Source organism: Apostichopus japonicus, chromosome 5 (genome assembly GCF_037975245.1).
Source record: "Apostichopus japonicus isolate 1M-3 chromosome 5, ASM3797524v1, whole genome shotgun sequence".
NCBI classification, from domain to species: domain Eukaryota; kingdom Metazoa; phylum Echinodermata; class Holothuroidea; order Aspidochirotida; family Stichopodidae; genus Apostichopus; species Apostichopus japonicus.
In genome coordinates, this window is record NC_092565.1 from 21,150,893 (window position 1) to 21,174,044 (window position 23,152).

Below are 23,152 nucleotides of genomic sequence, written 5' to 3' on the forward strand. Positions count from 1 at the left end.
ACCCTCCTCTTGCTTAAACCAAAAGTGGCCCTATTTATACATAAAGAAGTGCCTCTTTTTGTTGATGAAAAGAATTCTTTCCAAGTTTGTAGTATAAAATAGTACTTTGTCGTATATGAAAAGTACCGTTTATCATAGGTAAAATACAAGTGCCCTTCTTTTAATTTACAAAGGAATTTGCACGTCGTACAATACTTTATACCGATGTTATCTTATCCTCTGTGGTCATCGCGGTATCTACCCGGTAGCCAGCTACTTGCCTCACACCATCCCCTACTCGAGAACATTTTGGGTCTGTTACTGACTTGCAAAGCATCCTAGATATTCAAACTTTGATATGTTTCATTGGTATTAGGCCAACTGTTGTCTTAAACCTTAAAGAAAAAACAAGTAAATAATCTTAACTCAGTGAACAACCACTAACTAAACTCAAATCGGGTGAGTCAAAACACGAAAGTAAACAATTGAGGCATGCAAAAGTCATGGAAGCTAACTCTAAATATTTACATTTCCTGTATACGGCATTTACTGAAATGCTTCCACTGAAATATCTTCGCGTGTGTCTTCCATCTTGATTTACTGCGCGTGATATTATTTTGCTATGCAGTAATGCAATGATGAAGAGTACAATTTGTTTCAATCTTTGCGCGCGTGATGCGCGCACAACAAATTGATGATAGATATTGGCTCTTGATGGCATCGCACCGTTCTTTATTTATTCGCATTGGGCGCGCGTCAGTTGTATTGACATAAAATGGATATATGGCACGTTTTCTCTAACGCGATAGCCAATCTTTCAATTTACACCGTCGCCGAAAACCAACAACGCGTATACACGTATGTGACTCTGCAGAACCTGTCATACATGTTTCGTCACATGAAAAGAAAGAATGACCTGTCATACTGAATTGCCTGAATAATGAAGATCAAATCGGGGATCCTACAGTTACTCCACTTGGATCAAACGTACAGTATGTTGGCGGGAAAGAACGTGAAAATACTTTACGAGTATTTTAAGTTGATGGATGTACATGATGACAATTCTCTGAATGGTAGGCTATTCGAAGAACTTTTGATTCTTTGTTCTACTGTGTCGCTTTAGTTATAATGGTATCTCGGAACTTCGCTATGATAAGTTTACAAATGTTCTTTAAATGGATTAAAGTGTTAGCGTTCACTCTGATTTGGATCTGACAGGGTTTAGGCTAGTTGTATCCTTCATATTCCGCCGCGGTGCCTTCAAATCATAAGAGGTCCCCGATTCGAGTCTCTCCAAGGTTAATGTATGTCGTCCAGTTACAGAGTTGTTGACAATTGACAATTTATAATCACGGACGTTAAATGTGAATGCCAGAGACTGACTTCGGTCAGCTTGCGGCTTTGATAAGCCAATGAGGCTTCTTCGCGAGTTCCTGCTTGCACCGAGAGGATCTAAAATACATACAAATACATGTATACATATTCCGCCATAATTAGATTTAGAAGGCTAGATAGATTCGTAGCATTATATTTGAGTCAAAACTCAAAAATGCACAATGCAAGGAGAAAGTCCTTTACAACGCATATCCCTTAAAATGTACTGTATAAATGCCGGCAAATGGGGGAATAATGAACGTGAAATACGAAGCTGAAATTTCATTGTTACACTGAATAGAAATGTTAGTTCGTTTCAGTTCCAAAACTGAGTTTACAATTTGACATTCAGATATACAGTGTCTGCCAGTGCAACATGATACTAGTGTAGGCAAACACCATAGGCGAATTTGGGGAACACGCGAAATTACCGTATATATACTACCATAACGCTGGTTTCATGTGTGTTTATACTATGATTTAATAGTATAATAGTAGTGGTACATGGTTAACATAAAAAGGAGAGGGGGAGTAACAAGCTTTCAGATATTAGCATGAGAAAACTGAGGAGAACAATGCCATGGTTTTTATTAAGAAACCAAGGACTGGGGTTCGCCAAAGTACAAAAATCGGCCTGAAATCTAAGAGCAAACGACCCGTAATCTTATAAGTTATTGTTATGTCCTTACAAATGTTTATTTATAAACGAAAACTATTCTACAAAATGCTTATCTAATTGTCATCGTCGCCAAAACCATGCGACAACGTTCTCATAACTACGAGCTTGGTAATGTACATTACTCATTGTGTTGAATATCAACCACTCGTTGTGGAATTGGACAAACGTATCACGTGAGTAAAAACGTGCTGATTGGTACTCTCGCGCACGGGTAGTAAACAACAGTTATATGGCTCGTCATACAAGTAAACGAAGATCTAGAGGACATGGTTAAAAAAAAGTTATTACGTACGTATGTTATAATACTATACGTACGTACGTAATAAATATCACGTACGTATATAATACTAAATACGTATGTAATAATATCACGTACGTACGTGATATGTTTCACGTACTTACGTGATAATTACTACGTACGTACGAGTGTTATTACGTACGTACGTAATAATTACTACGTACTTGTGTAGTGATTATCACGTACGTATTTAATAATTATAACGAATGTAGGCCTACTTATACGTACGTGCTTTTATTAAGTGATATTGCCTATGTTAACACTTGTCTAACGTAAGCGAGCCTATACGTTATATACTGCGGGATACATCTTCATTTCAAAGATGGAGAGGGATGAATTTGTTCGTATGTACTTTAATTTAGGGTTTAGCCAGAAGGAAATCCTTTATTAGTTGACAGCAAAGCATCGGATAAAAGTTAGCGAAAGACATCTCAGACGCATTATGAGGAGCCTTTTCTTGTATCGCAGGAAACATTCAGACATCGTGGATGTGGCCATTTTGATATTGTGGCAAGCCTAAGCACAGGCATATACCTGTGGTGTTAGTCGAACGAACGTACCTTGTCTGTCTCCGGCATATTTTAGTTAACTATAAGCTTGACTTCTGTGATGTAAGTATCTTGCATGTAGACAATTATGTTACAGTAATGGACGTACCGCGAACCGCCACTTCTTACCATCTTCGGTATAGAACGTAAAATTATCACGTACGTACGTAATAAATATTACGTACGTACGTAATAATTTTTGTTTGTTTTACCATGTCCTCACTAGTTTTCGTACAAGTACCCTCTACTGTCAAAATTGTCATCCGCCGGAATCAACTTTAGACCAATCTTCATAAGGCCTTTTATCACAACGGTTATTAGTTTCTAATATATTTTAAAATCTTATTTTTTTTTAAATAATCATATTGTCACTGAATCAGGTATAGCCATTATTATTATTATTAGTTTTTATTTTATTTAACTTCCCTTCTCATCCTCAATAGATATCCAGTTTAACCAGTTTATGCACTCCTGTACCGACATGAGTACAATCCAGATATATAAAGTCTTTGATATGCTCGATGTCGACGGATCAGGCAAAATTGATTTCGATGAATTTTACCTTTTAGCTTGCATTCTTGTGTCCTTGAAAGTAAGTTCATTGTTTTGATATGTATATATATACTGCGTAAAACTCTCTTGAAGGTGTACCGACCCTTTTAGCAGCATTCAGTGAAGTTTGGATTAAGTAGTTTGCGCCACTCTCTAGCTGGGTGAACCCTACCTGTACACACTTTCGTAATAAAGTTTCCAAAGTCATGGTGTGCCACGAAACTAATATAGGTGGGGTTTTTTTTTATTAAGTAACGCGACGGGTTTAATCTGTTCGGTTTGACGGTCCTCGTTGGCCAAACTAGATGTGTTGGCTTAGTTCCTCAAACAAACACCGGGATATAAGCTTGGTTCTAATACCAAGTGAAGTTAGCAACTTGAGAAGTATCAGAATGTTTAAAACTCATTTTAGGGGCTGCTACTTTGATGCTAAAGTGAAAAATGGGATGTGAACTGACGTATATTTGTTCTGTTTTCTGTAAATTTCATAGCAGCTTTTGCGGCTAAAGCAATGCTAGTATTTGGTTATACTCATAAAGATTCGTTATTATAGTAATAACAACATTTACGAAACATACAAAACAAACTATAGACAAAAAGAAGTAATGGCGCTGTTGGGTTGGGTTTGGCAATTCATTTTCATTTTGATTCTTTTTTTTTTCGTTTATTTTAAGACAATGTTTTCGAGTTCGACTGTTTTCGAGTTGTTTGATGAAGATGTTTATCAGAGTATTTTCAGCTATAGTTAGTTCTTTGCGTTTGGTATCCTTTTTAACTTCCAGGGCGATTCATTATAATAATTAAAACAGTTACCAAAAATACATTAGAAGCTGTACATGGAAAAAAAGGAAGGAACAAAATCCAGGTGGCACTGTGACGTCAATTGTTAACTTGTTCAAGTCGTCGGCCTAACATATAACGAAAGGTATTAAAACAGGAGATAACTCCCAAGAAAAAAAGAGTTTATCTGTTTGATGGAACGGCTGTCTTTAACATATGTTTATGATGATGGTTGCGTTTGTCTTTTCTTTCTCGTTTTGATTTTTTTTAGGATAAAGAGGAGAAACAATTCATCTATAGACATTCCAGGACTGTTTTCGAGTTGTTAGATGAAGACGGCAGTCAGAGTATATCAGCTAGTGAGTTCTCTGCGTTTGGTTTCCTTTTCAACTTCCACGGCGATGCAGTCCATCAGATATTTAAGGATTTTGATATCTCTGGTGACCAGGTAATAATATCAGTGGCGTAGGAAGGTACTTTTGAGTGGGGGGGGGGGGCTGAGGACTGATGGCCGGCCTGGGGAGGGGTCTAAGGGGAGGGAGTGTCCCCCTTTGGATTTTGTTTGCATTTCCAGGTGGCCTCAGATGCAATTTGGTGCAATATAGCACATTTCAACACCCACTCCATTTTGTAAATAATTTTGCATTTTTACCTGGAAATGAAAAAGGGGTTTTCTGACTTGCGAAGCGGGGGGGGGGGGCGGAATGATACTTCCGCTCCCCCATATTTTTCACTGGGGGGCTGGCGCCCCCAGCCCCCCCCCCCGTTCCTACGCCCTTGAATAATATCAACTCGCCAGTGCAACTTACTCCTGTGCAGGGAGGTATTGAATAAACACTGCAGCGAGTTAGAATTAGAGAAAGATAAATAATATTAACAGAATGGAGTAAATGAGTTAGGAAGGACGGATCCCGTATTCATGCATTTCAAGGGCATCGAGGGGGAAGGGGGAGGGGTGGGTTCGTCAGGATTGTGTAATGTATACCTAACTGCAGGGCATTGTCTATTAAAAGAGCATATAATGCCACACAATTAGATAAGAGATATGGTGGATATTGAGCAGTTATGTAAATTATAGTTGTTCTTGAGTTATTTTCTATGTAAGCCGAAATGTATAAAAAAATCTCAAGGGTGCCCTTTGGCATGAGGGTAGGTCCACTTCTGATGCTCCTGCGAAGTTGATCGTTATTAATATTATTATTATTATTATTATTATTATTATTATTATTATTATTATTATTATTATTATTATTATTATTATTATTATTATTATTATTATTATTATAATTATTATTATTATTATTATTATTATTATTATTATTATTATTATTATTATTATTATTATTATTATTATTATTATTATTATAATTATTATTATTATTATTATTATTATTATTATTATTATTATTATTATTATTATTATTATTATTATTATTATTATTATTATTATTATTATTATTATTATTATTATTATTATTATTATTACTATTACAAAAAAGAATCGTTTTCGAAATTGTTTTCAAATTTGACGAAAAAATAAAAACAGCTTTACTTTTTCGAGCACTACCGTGTATTATGAAACGAATTGCGGTTCATGTTAATCGCGTGTAATTATCAGTATAACCATTTATTCTGACCTACTTTTTCCCGATACATTCAACGAAGTTTTAATATTGACTGTATTTGGCATCGCCACTATAGTGTAAAGGACTCATTGTTTACTATTCAACGTCAAGTTCTTACAATATATGTCAGCTTTATAAAAAAACACGATTTTGATATGTATGTGTTTGTATATATTGATGTATTTGATTTTGGCTTTCTTTTATCTGGCATGTATATAACTACAGGAATTGGATTACAAAGAATTCAAGATGTTCGCAATGGCTTGCATTGATCGTCAGAATGACATCGATCGACGAAAACGGGACAAACTAGAACGAAGTCGTCGGCAACGAGAAGAAAAACAACGTCGAAAAGAAGTGAAACGATTGAAAAGAATAGACTCTTGGAAAAACTGGAACTCTCTAAGAGATGTTGCCTGTAACATTCTTTAAGTCCAGGTGTACTTTTACGTAATAAACTCTAACGAAAAATGTGTTAAAAATGTGTCGTTTATTATGTTAGTATACTATAGTCTTGTATAGTTTTGAGAGGTATGTGACGTATGTGATGAATAAATTAACTATAAGGTGTTGCGTAACATTTAATTTGGTACCGACATACATTTTGCTTTTATTTCTTAAGTACCGTATTACACAGGTAAGTTATTTTTTTTCGTTCGGTTACCCGTAAGTTCACTTAAGTTTGATATTGGAGGATATTCTGTTTTTCACATTGAAAGAAACTTTCAATTGACTGCAAACTTTTTGCTAACGACGAATGAAAGATGAAAACTCCATCCACATTGGTACACTGAAGACATATTTGGCTAGACCTAGCTTATGCATCCTAAATACATATATAGGCTACATATTTTGATGAAACGGCGATCTTCATTTAAGCTTAAAGAGTGAACGTTTAACCTCTTATTTTGGATTTCATGATTAATGACACAGTCACGTGTGTTTTGCTGTTGTCGGAATAATGCAGTTGTTTTGACGGGAAATATTATTTACTGCCGAATAGCAGATTTGACAACAACATATTTTTTTATCTATAGCTTAACCTGATCTACGTGGAAGGATCAGAATTGAGGTTGTTATGGTCGTTAATTACTGAAGCTAATCAGTAACGGCTATTTGCGACTTTTTGGATGAAAAGAAAAAACTTCGCAGAGATTATGCCCAGCTCAAGGCTATACGTTGCGTCAATCTGATCAGAAGTTGATATGCTTCTCCATAGCAACAAGCTATTCTAGGTACTGTTAATCGGGAGAGAAACGTCGTTTGAACGTTTATAAATGTCAAAAGTTGCCAAATATATATAGCACCATTTTACATCTAAGCAAACTCCAATGAACTTCGCTCAGTTGCACGTTCTAACAGATAGCCAGACAATGAAGCACTACGTACGGTACGTTTTCTAGTGATATCATATCGTGAGTTTAAATCGAGCAAAAATGAAGCAAATGATTCGTCGATTATGCTTTTTTTTGGGTATATTCCGCCTAAAATTCCATGTCTCCCTCAAATTATATAAAGCAAAGTGAGTGTGCCATTTCACCGAATAGAGGGCGCTGTCATATATGTGTTTTCAGAGCCGTATATAGAGAGAGTTTGGCCAACCATGTAACCGATTTGGATTGGTCGAGAGGGAAAACGCCCACACAGGGTGGTAAAATAGGTCCACTTGAAAACTTTTTAGCAGGCGACACGCATACTCACAGTGTATAGACTATCGTTTGTGTACACGAAAAAGTACGAAATTATGAAAGAAATGGTGCTGGGGATGCTGCAATCGGTCAGAACATGGATATTGTTGTTTGATTTTCCGACTGACCATAAAAGAAGAGGAATTTTTTGGAAGTAGAAAGAACAAGATGGAGATCTAATGAAAAAAAGTCTGTGTAGCCTAGGCCCATACTAGCCATAGGCCCTAGTGTAATACGAGTAATGTACAAGCAATGCGAGAATTTTACGTTCAGACTGGTTTCTGTAATTACATGCATGGCTATTCTCTCTCGTTTTACGATCCACAAATTCGATTTCATTATGCCAGCTCTTCTAATCATAGGCATGGCAGTTTCAGTCGCACATATAGTTATCCTAATTCTAAGTTATTGTATGCCTAGGCTATGCCTAGCCTAAAAAAGTATCACTTTTAGTTTAATGTAAAAGGGTGGGCTAGCCTCTAGGCATCACGTTAAGCCCTAATCCCTATAGTTAAGCCCGAAGCATAAGTTAAGCCTGGGCTTAGTTAGACCTGGACCATTCTTGCTATTACTACAACTGTTATAGCACATTACATAATATGGCACAGTATAAGGCCCAATTAAACTAGGTCTATGGAAAACAAAGTAGCCTAGGCCTAAACTAGTTAGGCTAGGTCTATACTCATTGGCAACTTGTGGGTTGTGTACACATACAGGCCTAATTATATAGACCCTTTTAGTATGCCATAAACAAGTGCCCAAATGGTTAAATGATCTTGGTTTGTGTTAATTGTCAGCATTGGCCTAGCCTTTTTAGGCTAACATGAATTCAGCCTAATATTTTCTTCTTCAAAAGTATAGCCTAGGCCTTGGTTTAATTTGGATGCAGTCAACTATCATTTATCAAAGTTGCATCAGTACCTCCTTATTCCCTTAATTGACACCCACATTGACGATTGAAGTTAAAAAAAATCTTTTTAAATTATCTTTAGACAGTAAATTTTAACTCCCTGAATTTCAGGACTTTTTTTACAAATCAAAGGTGACATGTGCTCTGAAGAAAAACTCCTAACATAAAAAGCCACAGTTAGCAGACTGTGATAAAGACAAACCTGGTGAGTGACTACTAGACTGAAATCCAGTTCCTGCAACCACAGCAATAAAGTCTTTGTTTTAATCAATGCACTTGTGTGTTTGAAACTTTCAAATGGACACTCAATGGCAGTTGGTTAAGATATAAGGTTTTACCTTCATCATGGAGAGTTGAAGGGAATCTGCCTCATCATCTGAATAATGGACTCAAGGATAGCAACAAATCATGATTGGATAATGATTTTGAGCAAGTAAATATCTGGCAATTTGAAAGTTTGTATTATTTTTTTACATATTATTTAAGCTGTTTAGCTCACACACAAGCAAATGATCAAGTGACAACAACCGATGCAGTATATTTAAAGGTATTGAAGACTTGCCCTAAACCACATGCCGCGCTCTGAAAAAGTTTACTTTCCGTTGCTTGCAAGTGAAGTTTTTTTTTGTCGCTACAAAATGCAGACAGTAATGAAACCTGATACCTTGTTATCTTTTATCTAGACCTGAGATGTCCATGCTGCTATGTGCACTGTGTTGTGGGTATTGACTGTGATGTTTGTATTGACTGTGTGTGTATTTTCTGGGATCAATGGTGGTGTCTAACACTTCTGTTACACCGCATTCGAAACTAGGTCCGATAACCGGCATGAGACGTTTCTTTGTGCGGGAGTCTCCACACCCTTTAAGGAGAAGTATTTATATCCCATTTATAGAGAAAGAATTATGTTTCAATTGGTAGCATGCAACTTAAAATTTGCAAACATTAGATACAATCAAACAATAACAAGGTTCATTTACAAGGTAATCTACTGCCCTTTATTTCACATTAGTCTGTCACATCAGAAGGTCACAGCTTTCAATAATTATACAAACAAATTCTCTTGATGGGTGCTTCGTTAGATTCCTGCAATTTTCAAGTTTATCAATGTAATAAGTTCTGAATGTGGCAATGTGGAGAAGCTTTGGGATAATCTGTGGATAAGACTGCCAGACTATCAACAAGATTCCACATCCATGCAACTCCAACTGCTTCCTTCACCTCCTTGCAGATGTACCACATGTCCAAAAAAAAGTCAGCATTGGTTAATGTAATTAAAATCTGGCTTCCTCCTGAGCTGGCAAATACACATGAATTGTCAAGTACAGAGGTCAGTGTGAAACCACTGAAAGATCTTCTCAGCTTTCAAGAAAACAAAGACTTGAAGCCAAATTGACAGAGGCCACACTGATACCATTCCACTCTCATAAGATGAAGGTATCACACACACTTCATTTTGCTTCTGCGATGCAGTGCCTGGTAGACTGTGAGGGTCACCCAATGGATGTTTTAACAACTGCCTGGTTTATAGAGCTCTGCAACAGATAATTCATCCTAATGTCTAGTCGTCATCCTGTCATGGCCTTGAGCAAGTTGAACCCACTTCAACACAAAGCAGCTATTGAATTCTTGTCTAGGTACTGACAAATCCACATCACCATCATTGCTGGTTCCAGCTACGCTGACCATGATAAAAGAGTACAATGAGGGTTTTTTAATTCACCCAACAGAGCTTGCATTCCAGTACCTTTGGGCAGCTGAAAAGATATTCAGAAATTGTTATATATGAGTGTGTTTGTATGCATGCATATGTGTGATTTTCTTGCTTTACAGAACAGCTCCATTTTGATAAGCTATGTAACGTGGAAACCTGCCAATCATATGTTTGAAATTGGACAGGCTGAAACGATTCTTAAATGGAAAGCTTAACGACTTCTTGCATTTTTATACATCACTGTTCAGGTAAGGCCAGTAAGGGCAGTATGAAGAATAAGTAACAATTAATAATTATCATTATGGCCATTTGCTGTCTGCATAATAACAAACTGAATGATGTCATCAGCCCTGTGCTCAGTTGACAACACTGACAAGTAGGCACACTATGTCAGTGTGATCCATGAAACCTTATTAAGGACATGACCTTATAGTATATATGTTAATGGAAAATACATAAGCTACAACATACACCAGTCTTCAGTTGTTGCAGGTTTTTTTTTTCTCGACAGACCCATTCAATCTGTTGCACCTACTATAGCCTAGTACTACATTCCTGAGAAATTAACACCACAATATCAGTCTTAGGTTTGCCCACAGACTCCCAACTATTGCTAACTCCTACACTCAAGTATATAGTTTAGTTTAGTAGAAAAAAAGACCAGGAGGGACATTAAAGTCCCCATTAAGGACCCTAAGGCTATATGAGAGGAATAAAACCGAGGCCATCAAATGTCATACCCAATTACAATGCTTAATGTACTCATCCAAAGTATTCTTAAACCCATTCACACTACTTGCAATTCAACCTTCTCAGGCAAACCATTCCATCCATTCACAACCCTTGTATAAGTTGTATTAGACTTTAGAGAAAAAGTTATGCCGAATATTAATCCTACTATGTAACTTCTGGAGTTTAATACAATGACCTCTGGTACAACTACTTTTTGGCAAACCTGAAAAGATCAGTGAAGCATAAATTGTCATTTTATGTGTAGGCCTACTTAATTTAATTGAAGGATCTATTAATGTAGGCCTGATGCTATAGTTGTGCGTCTGTAATCTAGCCTAGCCAGGACTGTGATGTGTGCTTTTCGTTTGTATGACTAAAGTAGGACTAGTAGTATGAGGCGTAAAATAAAACAAGTGTAATGACAGGTTTTCAGCTAGTTTTCTATGCATTTCAGGTGTGAAGATAAACGTAAATGTCATTAACTAACGCATACTCTAATTCATTACCTGATATCCATTTTGTTCCTCGTATGCCTGTCAAAATCTGACATTCTGAGTCGCTTCGTTTGTTCGCAACGAGCACAGTGTGCAAAGCTGCTATATATTGTGTGTGGTGTTTTTCGTGTTTCGCGCAACTGGTAACGACAACTGGACCTATTTTGATGCCCATGGTTTGCGTGTGACGTCACAAATCGCCAGTTGGCCAAACTCTCTCTATATACGGCTCTGTGTGTTTTCTGTAAACTGTTTATGGATCTCTGGATCGAGGTAACACGATCGCGTGAAATTGCTCATAACTATATACGAAACACGCCAGATGATATTGTGTATACTGACTGACTAGTCCAAGGTTCAACAGAAGCAGTTTTGAGGAACAACAAACATTCTTTTGAAACTGACACACGTTTAGGTGCTTCAAAAGTTAGACTAGCTCAACCACATATTGTGTTACATTTGTGATCAAAATAAAATGATTTTTAATACGTCTCCTTTGTCGATTTCTTTTTATTTCTGTGGCCATACCCCATCCCCCCCCATCTCTCCCCTCCACTCCCTCATTGCTGGTGGTTTTCCTATCCGTATAACGTAAGAAACAACTTGCCCTTGCGTCTCGTGTTAACCTTTAATGTAAAGTGTCACTAATTTTTTACTTCATCCATTAGCATTCACCCCCAGCTATCATGTTTTATACCTAATTTTGCCATATTTTTCAAAATATAAACTTCACAAAAATGGTACTGGTACTGGTGACCTTCAAGTCTGCCCATACAGTACCAAACATTGCAATATGGACCTGGTAGTTTGGTAAAGATTAAAAAAAAACTCCAGTTTAGAAAGTGTGTAATTATTAGACAAGAGAATGTGATCGTATCGACTAACGATTCTCCGTAATATTATGTTTATCGATTAACAAAATATGCTCATTTTTGCATCCAATATGAAGCTTTGTCTATATTTTCTTCTCTTTAATTAAAGTTACATTTCTGACGTATGGATTTCTTTGACATTAAGAAACAGACCGAAGAAATCAATAAACTTTATCTTTTACAAACTTTACCTTTTTATTGGGGGGGGGGGGGGGGTGGGGAGAATAAATTAGACATTACGTTGAATGAGCCTTGGACTTTATCACCTTTACCTTGACTATAAAATATGAAAATTTCTTTGGTCAATTTTCTTCAATCAGCTTCCCTCTCCCTTTTTTCTTTCCTTCCGGAGGTTGTGAACTTTCAAGAAGGGGAGGAACCACATCAGTTAGTAGAAATTAGTGATGAAAAGATTATTATTGCGCATTCATTCAATGTTATTTAGATTAGATTTGCTCTTTTGTTTTCAATAAATGACGTCATTAAAAACGATCCGCTGTGAACACGTACTGCGCAATTGTACTAAATCTGTCTTCATCGATGGTATATGTAGCAAACGATTTCTTTCAAAATAATGTATCCTTCATAAAAGATCGGTGAAGCGTGATACGTATAGAATTGATTTTGCTTTCCTTCGTCTGATTGAGAAATGTTTGATTTAAACTGTATATTATAATCGTGCGTTACTATGTAGCTTATGAAAAAGACACCTGGATGGCATAATTGATGTATTACCTGTAATTAGGAATGGTAAATGCATGAACGGTTCAATTTTGTGTTGCCTGAGCAATATATATATATATATATCGTTTTATATCAATATAAATTCAGCCACTCCAAACAATTACTACTATAACAACCACCATCACTACTACTACTAATTCTCATAATACTTATACTACTACTAATGCTACCTTTACTACTAGTATACTACTACTAGTACTATCTCTAGTAAAAACTACTATACTACTGCCGGTTTAATACTTCTTCTACAGTACCACTACTACTAGATGTACTATTACTGATAGTTTTAATACTTCTGTAACAGTACCACTACTATACTAGAAGTACTATTACTGCTAGTATTAATACTTCTACAACAGCACCACTCCTCCTACTACTATTATAATTAAAACTAATACTACTTTTGCCGGTTTAATACTTCTACTACAGTACCACTACTACTACTATTACTGCTAGTATTAATACTTCTACTACAGCACCACTTCTCCTAATACTATTATAATTAAAACTAATACTACTTATGCCGGTTTAATACTTCTACTACAGTACTACTACTACTAGAAGTACTATAACTGCTAGTATTAATACTTCTACTACAGCACCACTTCTCCTAATACTATTATAATTAAAACTAATACTACTTCTGCCGGTTTAATACTTCTACTACAGTACCACTACTACTACTACTACTATTACTATTAAAACTACTACTACTACTGCCGGTTTAATACTTCTATTACAGTACCACTACTACTAGAAGTACTATAACTGCTAGTATCAATACTTCTACTACAGTACCACTCCTCCTACTACTATAACTGATAGTATTAATACTTCTACTACAGTACCACTACTACTAGATGTAGTATTACTGCTAATATTAATACTTCTACTACAGTACCACTACTACTAGAAGTACTATAACTGCTAGTATCAATACTTCTACTACAGTACCACTCCTACTACTATAACTGATAGTATTAATACTTCTACTACAGTACCACTACTACTAGATGTAGTATTACTGCTAATATTAATACTTCTACTACAGTACCACTCCTACTACTATAACTGATAGTATTAATACTTCTACTACAGTACCACGACTACTAGATGTAGTATTACTGCTAATACTGCTACTACAGTGCCGGTACTACCACTACTATTACTGATAGTATTAATACTTCTACTACAGTACCACTACTACTACTTGTAGTATTAATACTTCTGCTATTACTACTTTCATTACTGCTACTACTATTGCTATTCGCTGTCTCTGCTATTAATATGTTACCGCTACCAATATCAGCTAGATGCACCACTATATGCCTACCAATTCCGTGACGATTGTTTTGACTTTGAATATATATTTTATTCATATCATTCTTTTCAAGGATACATTTCACGTCGAAAGGAGTGAGGTTTATCGATCGCGAAGATAACGATTTATAAAGGTTTACCTCTTTTCTCACTCATTGTTAGAAGAAATGTTTGCGGAGAACAATTACACACTTCACCGCAGACTGTAGCTATTACAGATTGACAAATATTTTGAAACTGCGATTGTTTAAATAACTTGCTGATCTTTGGTTTTGGTGCTTCAAAATGCTTCAAACTTTAATTCGAATTAAGTTGCCTTCATCAAAACTTCTTTATTTGGATGAAATGATAAAGGTTTATTTCTAAATCATTTTCGCTTTTTTTCTTCTCATATCTTAAACATGAAGAACTTTCAACTCAAAGGTCCTTTTTATTTAGCTGTTTTGCTAATTTCTTCAGTTTTATCAGTAGACATTAGATCGGTGTATTTTTACGGAGGGGAAAGCTCCCGATTAATTGGTCATTCTATTTTATCCGTCGAAACTAAGTCAATTTTGGACTGCGGGAGATTTTGCCTTGGCTCGGAGACATGTTCATCGTTTAATTTCTCGCCAACATACCGAAGTTGTGAGCTAAACGACGCAACGGCAACTCGGTTCCCTGATGATTTACAAATCGACATTGCAGGCGCTTGGTACTTTGAACTTCAAAACGAGGTAACATACCATACAATTTTTTAATCATATTTGTGAATCTATATCTTCATCTAACCATTTATATATATATATATATATATATATATATATATATATATATATATATATATATATTATATAGATATTATACAAATAATGAACGGTTATGAGTGCAATAGTGCAAATATTTCATGAGTTGAAAGATGGAATGTTCCATTCAACGAGGCGCAGCCGAGTTGAATGGAACAAATTACATCTTTCAACGAATAATATTTGCACTATTGCACGAATGAAAACCATTCATTATTTGTTTTATACAACACCTTCAAATTTGGATATAATTGGATGTAAAATGCACTCATGCAACAGATTGTTTTGAACAAACAGGTTTCTCTGCTCTCTTACCATTGAAACAAGTGCTATCAAAAAAGTATAACACATGGTTCTTTTCATAGAGTGCAATAGAGCGGATTTTGCATGCAATCGACGAGCAATTGACCAATCGAATGGCCGGAATATAATAAGGTGTTGTATAAATCATAATGATCGATCAAAATGCTACTTTTCTACCTCTATTATGCGTACTTAGGTGACAGGCGTATCAGCAAGGCGCTACAGTTCAAAAGAACATACTTCTTCCGAGGTCACTACGAAACGGCCAACAACAGAACCTACTTCGACTGAGGTCACTGCGACGCGGACTACAACAGAACCTATTACGTCCGACGTCACTACGACGCGGACTACAACAGAACCTATTACGTCTGAGGCCACTACGACGCGGACTACAACAGAACCTATTACGTCCGACGACACTACGACGCGGACTACAACAGAACCAACTACGTCCGATGTCACTACGACGCGGACTACAACAGAACCTACTACGTCCGAGGTCACTACGACACAGACTACAACAGTACATACTACTGCTTTAATCCAGGCCACTACGACACAAACTACAACAGAACCTACTACAAGCATTACAAAGGTTGCCACAACAAGTAATCCGACGCTAAAAGGCAAGTCTACGGGATATTTCCTGAAATGGGCAACTAACAATAAACGTTAAAAGATATTATATTGGAAAGGTTGTAAAAGGGTCTAAAAAGAATCTCAGTTGACGAGATCCATATACGGTAATCCTTCAGTCTTTGGCATCCAAAGACTGACTGCTAATACAAATATCACGAGTTGGGGGAGGAGAGGGTGATGAGTGGCAGTGGAGGGGATGGGGAGTGGGAGTACCCGTAGGGCATACAAGTAACTATGCTAACATTCCAGTACGAGTAAGCGAAAGCACTGCAAATTTGGTAACATGTTGTTAGGTTCAATTAGTTCTTTGAAACAAAAGGACAACAGCTGTAGAGTGGTAGATTGAACCACCCCCCCCCTCCTCCTTCGCTTAAAGCTTTTTAAAATAACTTACTATCAAAATTATCAATATGAAATCTACATTTATTTCACATTGTTTTCGCTTCTTCCTTCCATATATATATTTATCATTTTTCCTGAATAGATATGGTTGTTCCTACTACGGAAGGAATTCCCTCGGTAAAGTACGCAATAGACACTTGTTGGATGTATTATTTGTCCGCAAAACTGGATGGTGTGTATTACATCAAGACAACGTCAGGTGATACGTTTGAAGCTTACTGTAGCGCCTCAGGTGGATGGACTGTAAGTAACACTACGCTTATTTGGAAGTTCATATGAATGTTTACCTTCCCCGAAACTCCACCCAACCCCCCCCCCACCCCCACCTCCTTCACTCACCGTGATTTTTTTCACTGTGGGGTCATCAGACTAAAGGAAAATATATATTATTAGAACCACAATCATTTGGCGTCGGCGCGTCAGACGTTCTTTGCACCATCTGTGTCGGTGCTCAGTATATATTGCATTGCAACCCCCCCCCCACCCTTCTCCCTTCCTTGTCTGTATGGTAACACTGAACTTCAATAGGAAAGAGAAAGATGCATTTATCCCCATTTGATGCGGTTCATTCAAACCTGCAAATCTGATGTTGTAAAATCTAACGTAGAGAGAGAATAATGTATATTTGGGACTATTCGTTAAAATTCTAAGCAATGAAGAGACTACAAAGGCGTGAACATGAGTTTATGACTTTGGGGTCTTTGAGGCCGTTTAGCGTGGTTTGAGAGTCTTCCCCTTTAAAAATAATAAAACAAAAGTTGGTGTCCGTCAACGGATGCTTTCTAAGGGGCTGGTTTTTGGTAAGTTTGAAAAGGGGGGGGGATAACCCTCTCCACTACACCCCATCTAACCCTCTTGTAGATCGGCTCCTGTTTTTACGTAAGTATGGACTATGCATAGTAGTCCTCATTTCAAATGTTTCAAACGCAAACCACTTTTGCGCGCGTAACTTAATTGCCGGGCAAATAGAGAGTGCGACACCACACCTGTTAACAAGAGTCTTATCAACAAACTAAAAGACCTGTAGGTGAAAAGAATAAATATTAATAGCTTTGATGTTTGATTGTTTGGTTCAGACTATAGAAGCCACATATGTCACATATTAATGGCTTTTGTTTAGGGCTTCGCGGTGTAAAATCAAAGGGGAGAAGTTGTGATTCGGCGTTCATTTAAACTTTAAAATTGTCTTAATCTCGAAACTTTTCTTTCGCCACCAGGTGATTCAAAGGAGACAAGACGATACGGTTTCTTTTAGCCGTAATTTTCAAGAATACAAGGATGGCTTTGGTGACCTCACTGGTAACTTTTGGTTGGGATTGGATAAAATCGCCTCATTATGTCCCAAAAGTGCACCGTGTCAGTTTAAAGTGACCATGAGTGACATGTCAAACGTGGAAAGGACAATCATATACAATGACTTCTCTGTGGATTCATCCTCGCAATATGCTATGGATACCGGTACAATCGCGAGTCAAACTGCAGGTAAATATTGCTTTACTAATGGGTACCCGGTGCAGACCCAGGGGCGGTGTAGCCGATTGACCAGGGAAGGCATGTAATCCTCCACCCCCCCACACTCACCAGTGCTTCCCTTCCCCTGTTGGTGACACCAAAGTGGCTTTTTATAGCAATTGTTTATTTAAAAAAAATAGAAGTGCCCATTACTTGTTGAAATAGAAATGGTACTTTTGTAAAGAAATTGTTTCAGAAATTAAGAGCATTATTTAAAGGTGATCATTTAAAAATCATCATCATCATCATCATCATCATCATCATCATCATCATCGTCATCGTCATCGTCATCGTCATCGTCATCGTCATCGTCATCGCCATCGCCATCGTCATCGTCGTCGTCTACGTCGTCGTCGTCGTCGTCGTAGTCATCATCGTCATCATCGTCATCATCGGCATCATCATCATCATCATCATCATCATCATCATCATCATCATCATCATCATCATCATCATCATCATCATCATCATCATCATCATCATCATCATCATTGTTATGTTATTATTTCACCTTCATTTTATTACTTTCACATCTTTTGTCACCGGAGAAATCCCTGATAATTCAAATCACCATTCTTTCATGCAGGTGATTCTATGCCGTCAGAAGCGTCGGTGCCATTTTCGACGTCTGATATGGATCTTGACACCTCGGGTATCAACTGCGCAAGCAAATTTGGTGGTGGTGGTTGGTGGTATACCGACTGCGGTTTAGCATCCCCGAATGGTCATTATTATAATGATGGTGAAAACGATCCTGGACTTGACGGTATTATATGGGCAACTTGGAAAGGAGCGTCTTATTCACTGAAATCAATAGATCTCGCCGTACGTGTAATATAATTTACATAAATTCGTGTGACCGATTCGTTATAAACGTACTTTGATTTTAGTTATAAAAACGGGTTCTGTACTATCCCTCCTCCTCCCCACCCAACCAGCACCGTTAAAACGGGGGGGGGGTGTGCGTGTTTTTACCGCTCCAATCATTTCTAGTAGATGCATGACGAAAGCAATAGAGACCTTAATTTGAATAGTTTGATTCAAATTATCCAAAACAGCCACCTGTGTGTAATAGAATTTTTTTGTATCAAAGTCATATACACATCGTGCAGCAGAAAAAAATGTTACATTGTTTACAATAATTGAGCTGTTCGTTTTCCTAAATAATCGATACAGCCATCTTTTGTTACCTCAATTCATACATTGGTCAGGACAATATTTGTTTTAATAATTTTCTACAATCTAACGTCTTATTTTTAAAGGGGGGGGGGGGTGGGGGCATTAGAGCAGAATTTTGAAACAGAACTCCCTGATTCAAGCTACGTTTTGTGTTGGATTGTACATTTCTCGAAATTCTTTTATACAAAATACTTTTTGGTGATATTTTGTTAAAGCATCTTGAAACATCAGAAATGAATGATGTCATTATGGTCATTGAACTGAAATTGATTTTTCTTTTTCTTTACAATATTGTAAAATCACTTGTTAAGAGAAGAATATATATACATATACTTATATGTATATTATACTTACAGACTATATATATATATATATATATTGTTGAAATTCTGAATAGAGAGAACATTGACCAGAGAAGGTATGAGCATATATTCTAAATGTATCACATTGCATGGACAAATGAACAAGAAGATCATAATAAGACCAAGCTATTGAAGATCTACCGTGAGGAAGCCCCCCCCCCCCTCTCCCTAATGTGATCCAGCTTCCTGGAATAATGGAAGGTTAAGCCAGCCTCAAAATAGGTTACATTCAATCAACCATATCTCGATTCCGGAACAAGATACCGAGGGTTTTCTTTCGACTATAACAGTGTGCAGTGCTCCATAGTGTGTCACACTAGCATATCCGTTTAACGAGCTTCGTATTATGTAAGGTACAACAATATACAAACCATCAAATTTGCTGAAATTTAACAAACCGTATGTCTATACCCTGAAGTTGAAGTCACGGTAGATCATTCTTTCATCTCGATATATTGATTATTTATTTATTGATTGATTTTTCGTTGTTGCTAACTTATAATTTTCTCGGAATTTATGTATATTTATATGAATTATTTTACGACAATGATAATGACTTTAAAAAAATATATATATAGTAGTAATAAATATTTATTTCCTAATTTAAATAACGTTCCACGTTCTTCTTTACAGTGACTGAACTAAGTTTATTTTTAATTTCTTTAGATAAACATCTCCAGGGAAACTTAACAACACATATATATAGTCACGACATTGTCCTTTTCAATGAGATTCGCTTACGTAAAAATTCAAATAAAGAAAAGTGAATGTTTTTTATCGTTCGTCCTATGAAGGTGAAAGTAATAGTAGCAACTAAAATTCGTAAATGCGAATGTTACTATTCGCATAAAATAAAAAAGGAACCAGCGTTTTTCAAAGACTTGAAGGTTTTTAAAGGTTATAATACATTAATACACCAAGCTATAGCAAGACAAATTCTGAGGAACGGATTGAAGACTTCTGGATTTATTTCATACTATTCATATTAGCTGATACGTTACTTTGATCAAATACAATGTTTACATGATGGAAACCTTTATCACACTTCGCGCATATGTATTTCTTACAATTAAACGGTATTTTCCTATGCACTGCTATTTCGGTACTAATTTCGATATATCGTAACTTGTGTCCGGGGCTCCCTCTTGTGAAAGATCCTGGGTGCGCCACTGAACAGGTAACATGGCAGAGCCCTTTGTAACACATAAACTGAGGGAAATGTGTCCCCCGCCCCCAGTTGAACAATTTGGCCAAGCAGTGTGATCCCCCCGCCCCCAAAGAGTAAAGATATTGAGTTTTACAACAATGAATAATTTTGATTTGTTAGCAAAACTATGTCAAAATTTCCATTTCATATTTTTCCCAAATTTTGCTGTGTCCGTGGAAAGTCTAGAAATAACTATAAGTCTCTAAATTTTCTCAATAATTCTCGGTGGTATTTGTAGATTTCTCGAAAACAATTGCTCATTTCTTCACAAGATAAATAAAAGACACTCAATTCGATTTCATATAATTAGGAGTATAGTTGTTATGTGTTTTGTAAGTATAAACATATATATGATTAGTGAATTTTTCATTATCAACTAACAATAAATGAAACCCCTCAAGCCTTTCTCTCTAAGTCCTGCCATCTCCATTAACAAGCAAGATTTTCATCTTAATTACCGTTTTCTAAATAAAAAGGGATTTTGCTTACCAAAACAAAACTGGGCAACGTGCGTCACTGACGTAATCATATGGTAGAACTCATAGGCGTACGGGACCATTTCAGTTTGGGGGGGGCAGAACTTTTTGTGCCCAAAAGTTCCCGTGACACTATCTAAGCGGAGCGCCACCATCGGTTGGCGCGTAGCGTACAAGAAAATTTTTGGCACACAATGCCTCTCAGATTGCCGGAAACGGCACTTCTGAGGCCTTGCAAGTTGCATCTAAACATTCTTTATTTTATAATCTCACGTTTTAGAAATTTACACTTCCCCAAAAATTTGGTAAATTAGAAGAAGAAAAAATGGTAACATCACTTTGAAGGGGAAAAATGGGACAGTATATTTTGTAAGCTCCTATATTTAGTTACCTTATTATTATTTTAACACAGTACTCAGCTACCTCCAGAAAAACCAGAAGACTACGTCCTCCCACTCGTTCGTATGATCATATGAGTTCCACTACGGTGCTACTATGATGATTTACGTCAATTATGGCAACTGCGTACGAAAGATGCCCTCCCATAAAACCCATCCAAATGTATACAATGTGCAAATTGCATTGTGTCTGTACACAGTGTATAGATGCAGAGTACTGTTTGATACAGTAAACACAGTAGGTAATAACGAACCAATATTAATTACATACCAAAATAAAAATTGGACCAGTGGCTGTTTAAGGCATAGCGTGGGGTTTATTCTGCATTGTACAGGTGCAGAGTACTGTGTGATACAGTACACATAGTAGGTAAAATTGAACCAACATTACATACTACATACAAAATTGGACCAGTGGCTGTTTAAGGCCTAGTCTGGGCTATATTCTGGTGGGCCTCTAACATGGGGTTATGGCAAAATCTCAATTAACCAATGTATACAGGACAGAATTTGGAAAATGTAGTAGGTGGATGGCTACCTTTATTTTCACTAATTTCTTATCCCAGGGAGAGAAATTGTTTTGCTGCTCATGAATAATTCATTGGTGTAACTTACAAAAAATGCAACATCCATTACTCATTAGGCTAATCCTGTAATGCATCATTATGTTTGGGGAGTACAGCTGCTGCCAGAATTAGTTTACTTGTGACACTGATTTCATACGCTATTACCCTTCAATTTAAGTCTTTAGTAGTATTTTTACTACGATTTGAATCTACACAGTAGGCCTAGACAGTTTCTGTTACTCTCGGCATCCCATACTTTTCGCTGATCAGTTTCCGCACACAAATATCAGGTGCAGAAATAACTTTTATTTTTCACCTGTAAACATGTACATTGTATGTTCGTCTGCAATTTTAGGAAACCAAATCCGAGATGATGAAAATAATCTGGGAAAGTATTAGAGAAAGTCCCTTCCCAACTTTACTGTCCCATGACTTCTTCAGTGCCACCTCAATTTTATTAGGCCTAACATAACAGGAGGTCTCTGTTGAAAGAGACCTAGGTATCTACATTGACTCATCTCTGCAACCTTCTAAACATTGTCTTGAAGCTGCTAAAAGAGGTAATAGGGTTTAAGGTATGATCAAGAGGAACTTCAGTTTTCTGAAAGAGGACATCGTAGTAAGGCTTTATATAGCAGTTGGTTAGGCCTCATCTGAAATATGCTGTGCAGGCTTGGAACCCATATTTTGTTAAGGATAAGGAAGTACTTGAAAAGGTCCAGAGGAGAGCTACTAGAATGATTAGTTCCTTAAAGAGTGTTCCTTAGTATAGGCGGTTACAATTGTTGAATCTCACCACACTGGAGCTTAGGAGGTTACGTGGGGAATTGATTCAGGTTTTCAAGATAGTGTATGGTTTTGACAATTTATCCTTTACCGACTTTTTCATGTTAATAGTAGTTGTACCAGAGGTCATTGTCTTAAACTCCAAAAGTCACAAAGTAGGATTAATATTCGGCATAACTTTTTTTCTAATAGGGTTGTAAATGAGTGGAACCGTTTGCCTGCGAA

At 36.8% G+C, this 23,152-nt stretch overlaps 2 protein-coding genes and 1 long non-coding RNA gene across 3 annotated transcripts; 2 read left to right on the forward strand and 1 right to left on the reverse strand.

Annotated features, from left to right (window-relative positions):
• The first annotated feature begins 729 nt into the window (after nt 1–729).
• LOC139968203 (EF-hand calcium-binding domain-containing protein 9-like) lies at nt 730–7,200 on the forward strand. Its single transcript, XM_071972594.1, has 4 exons — nt 730–1,052; nt 3,322–3,470; nt 4,482–4,658; nt 6,061–7,200. Exons 1-4 carry the CDS (start codon nt 920–922, stop codon nt 6,265–6,267), a joined length of 666 nt encoding a protein of 221 aa, XP_071828695.1. The 5' UTR covers nt 730–919; the 3' UTR covers nt 6,268–7,200.
• A 2,208-nt stretch (nt 7,201–9,408) lies between these two features.
• On the reverse strand, nt 9,409–11,604 carry LOC139968008 (uncharacterized). Its single transcript, XR_011793208.1, has 2 exons — nt 11,386–11,604; nt 9,409–10,190 (listed from the first exon to the last, which is right to left on the reverse strand). It is a non-coding gene; the product is annotated as an uncharacterized lncRNA (long non-coding RNA).
• A 2,607-nt stretch (nt 11,605–14,211) lies between these two features.
• Nucleotides 14,212–23,017, forward strand: LOC139968009 (uncharacterized). The gene is made up of 5 exons (XM_071972279.1): nt 14,212–15,025; nt 15,594–16,026; nt 16,524–16,684; nt 17,659–17,923; nt 18,540–23,017. Exons 1-5 carry the CDS (start codon nt 14,711–14,713, stop codon nt 18,791–18,793), a joined length of 1,428 nt encoding a protein of 475 aa, XP_071828380.1. The 5' UTR covers nt 14,212–14,710; the 3' UTR covers nt 18,794–23,017.
• Nucleotides 23,018–23,152: the final 135 nt, after the last annotated feature.

Excerpts from the sequence above, each read along its gene's own strand:
- LOC139968203 (XM_071972594.1), top strand. The coding sequence starts at position 920 with ATGAAGATCAAATCGGGGATCCTACAGTTACTCCACTTGGATCAAACG. Across the intron at positions 3,471-4,481 it reads GCATTCTTGTGTCCTTGAAA|GATAAAGAGGAGAAACAATT; the intron begins GTAAGTTCATTG and ends GATTTTTTTTAG. Across the intron at positions 4,659-6,060 it reads TTGATATCTCTGGTGACCAG|GAATTGGATTACAAAGAATT; the intron begins GTAATAATATCA and ends ATATAACTACAG.
- LOC139968009 (XM_071972279.1), top strand. The coding sequence starts at position 14,711 with ATGAAGAACTTTCAACTCAAAGGTCCTTTTTATTTAGCTGTTTTGCTA. Across the intron at positions 16,027-16,523 it reads AAGTAATCCGACGCTAAAAG|ATATGGTTGTTCCTACTACG; the intron begins GCAAGTCTACGG and ends TTTCCTGAATAG. Across the intron at positions 17,924-18,539 it reads AATCGCGAGTCAAACTGCAG|GTGATTCTATGCCGTCAGAA; the intron begins GTAAATATTGCT and ends TCTTTCATGCAG.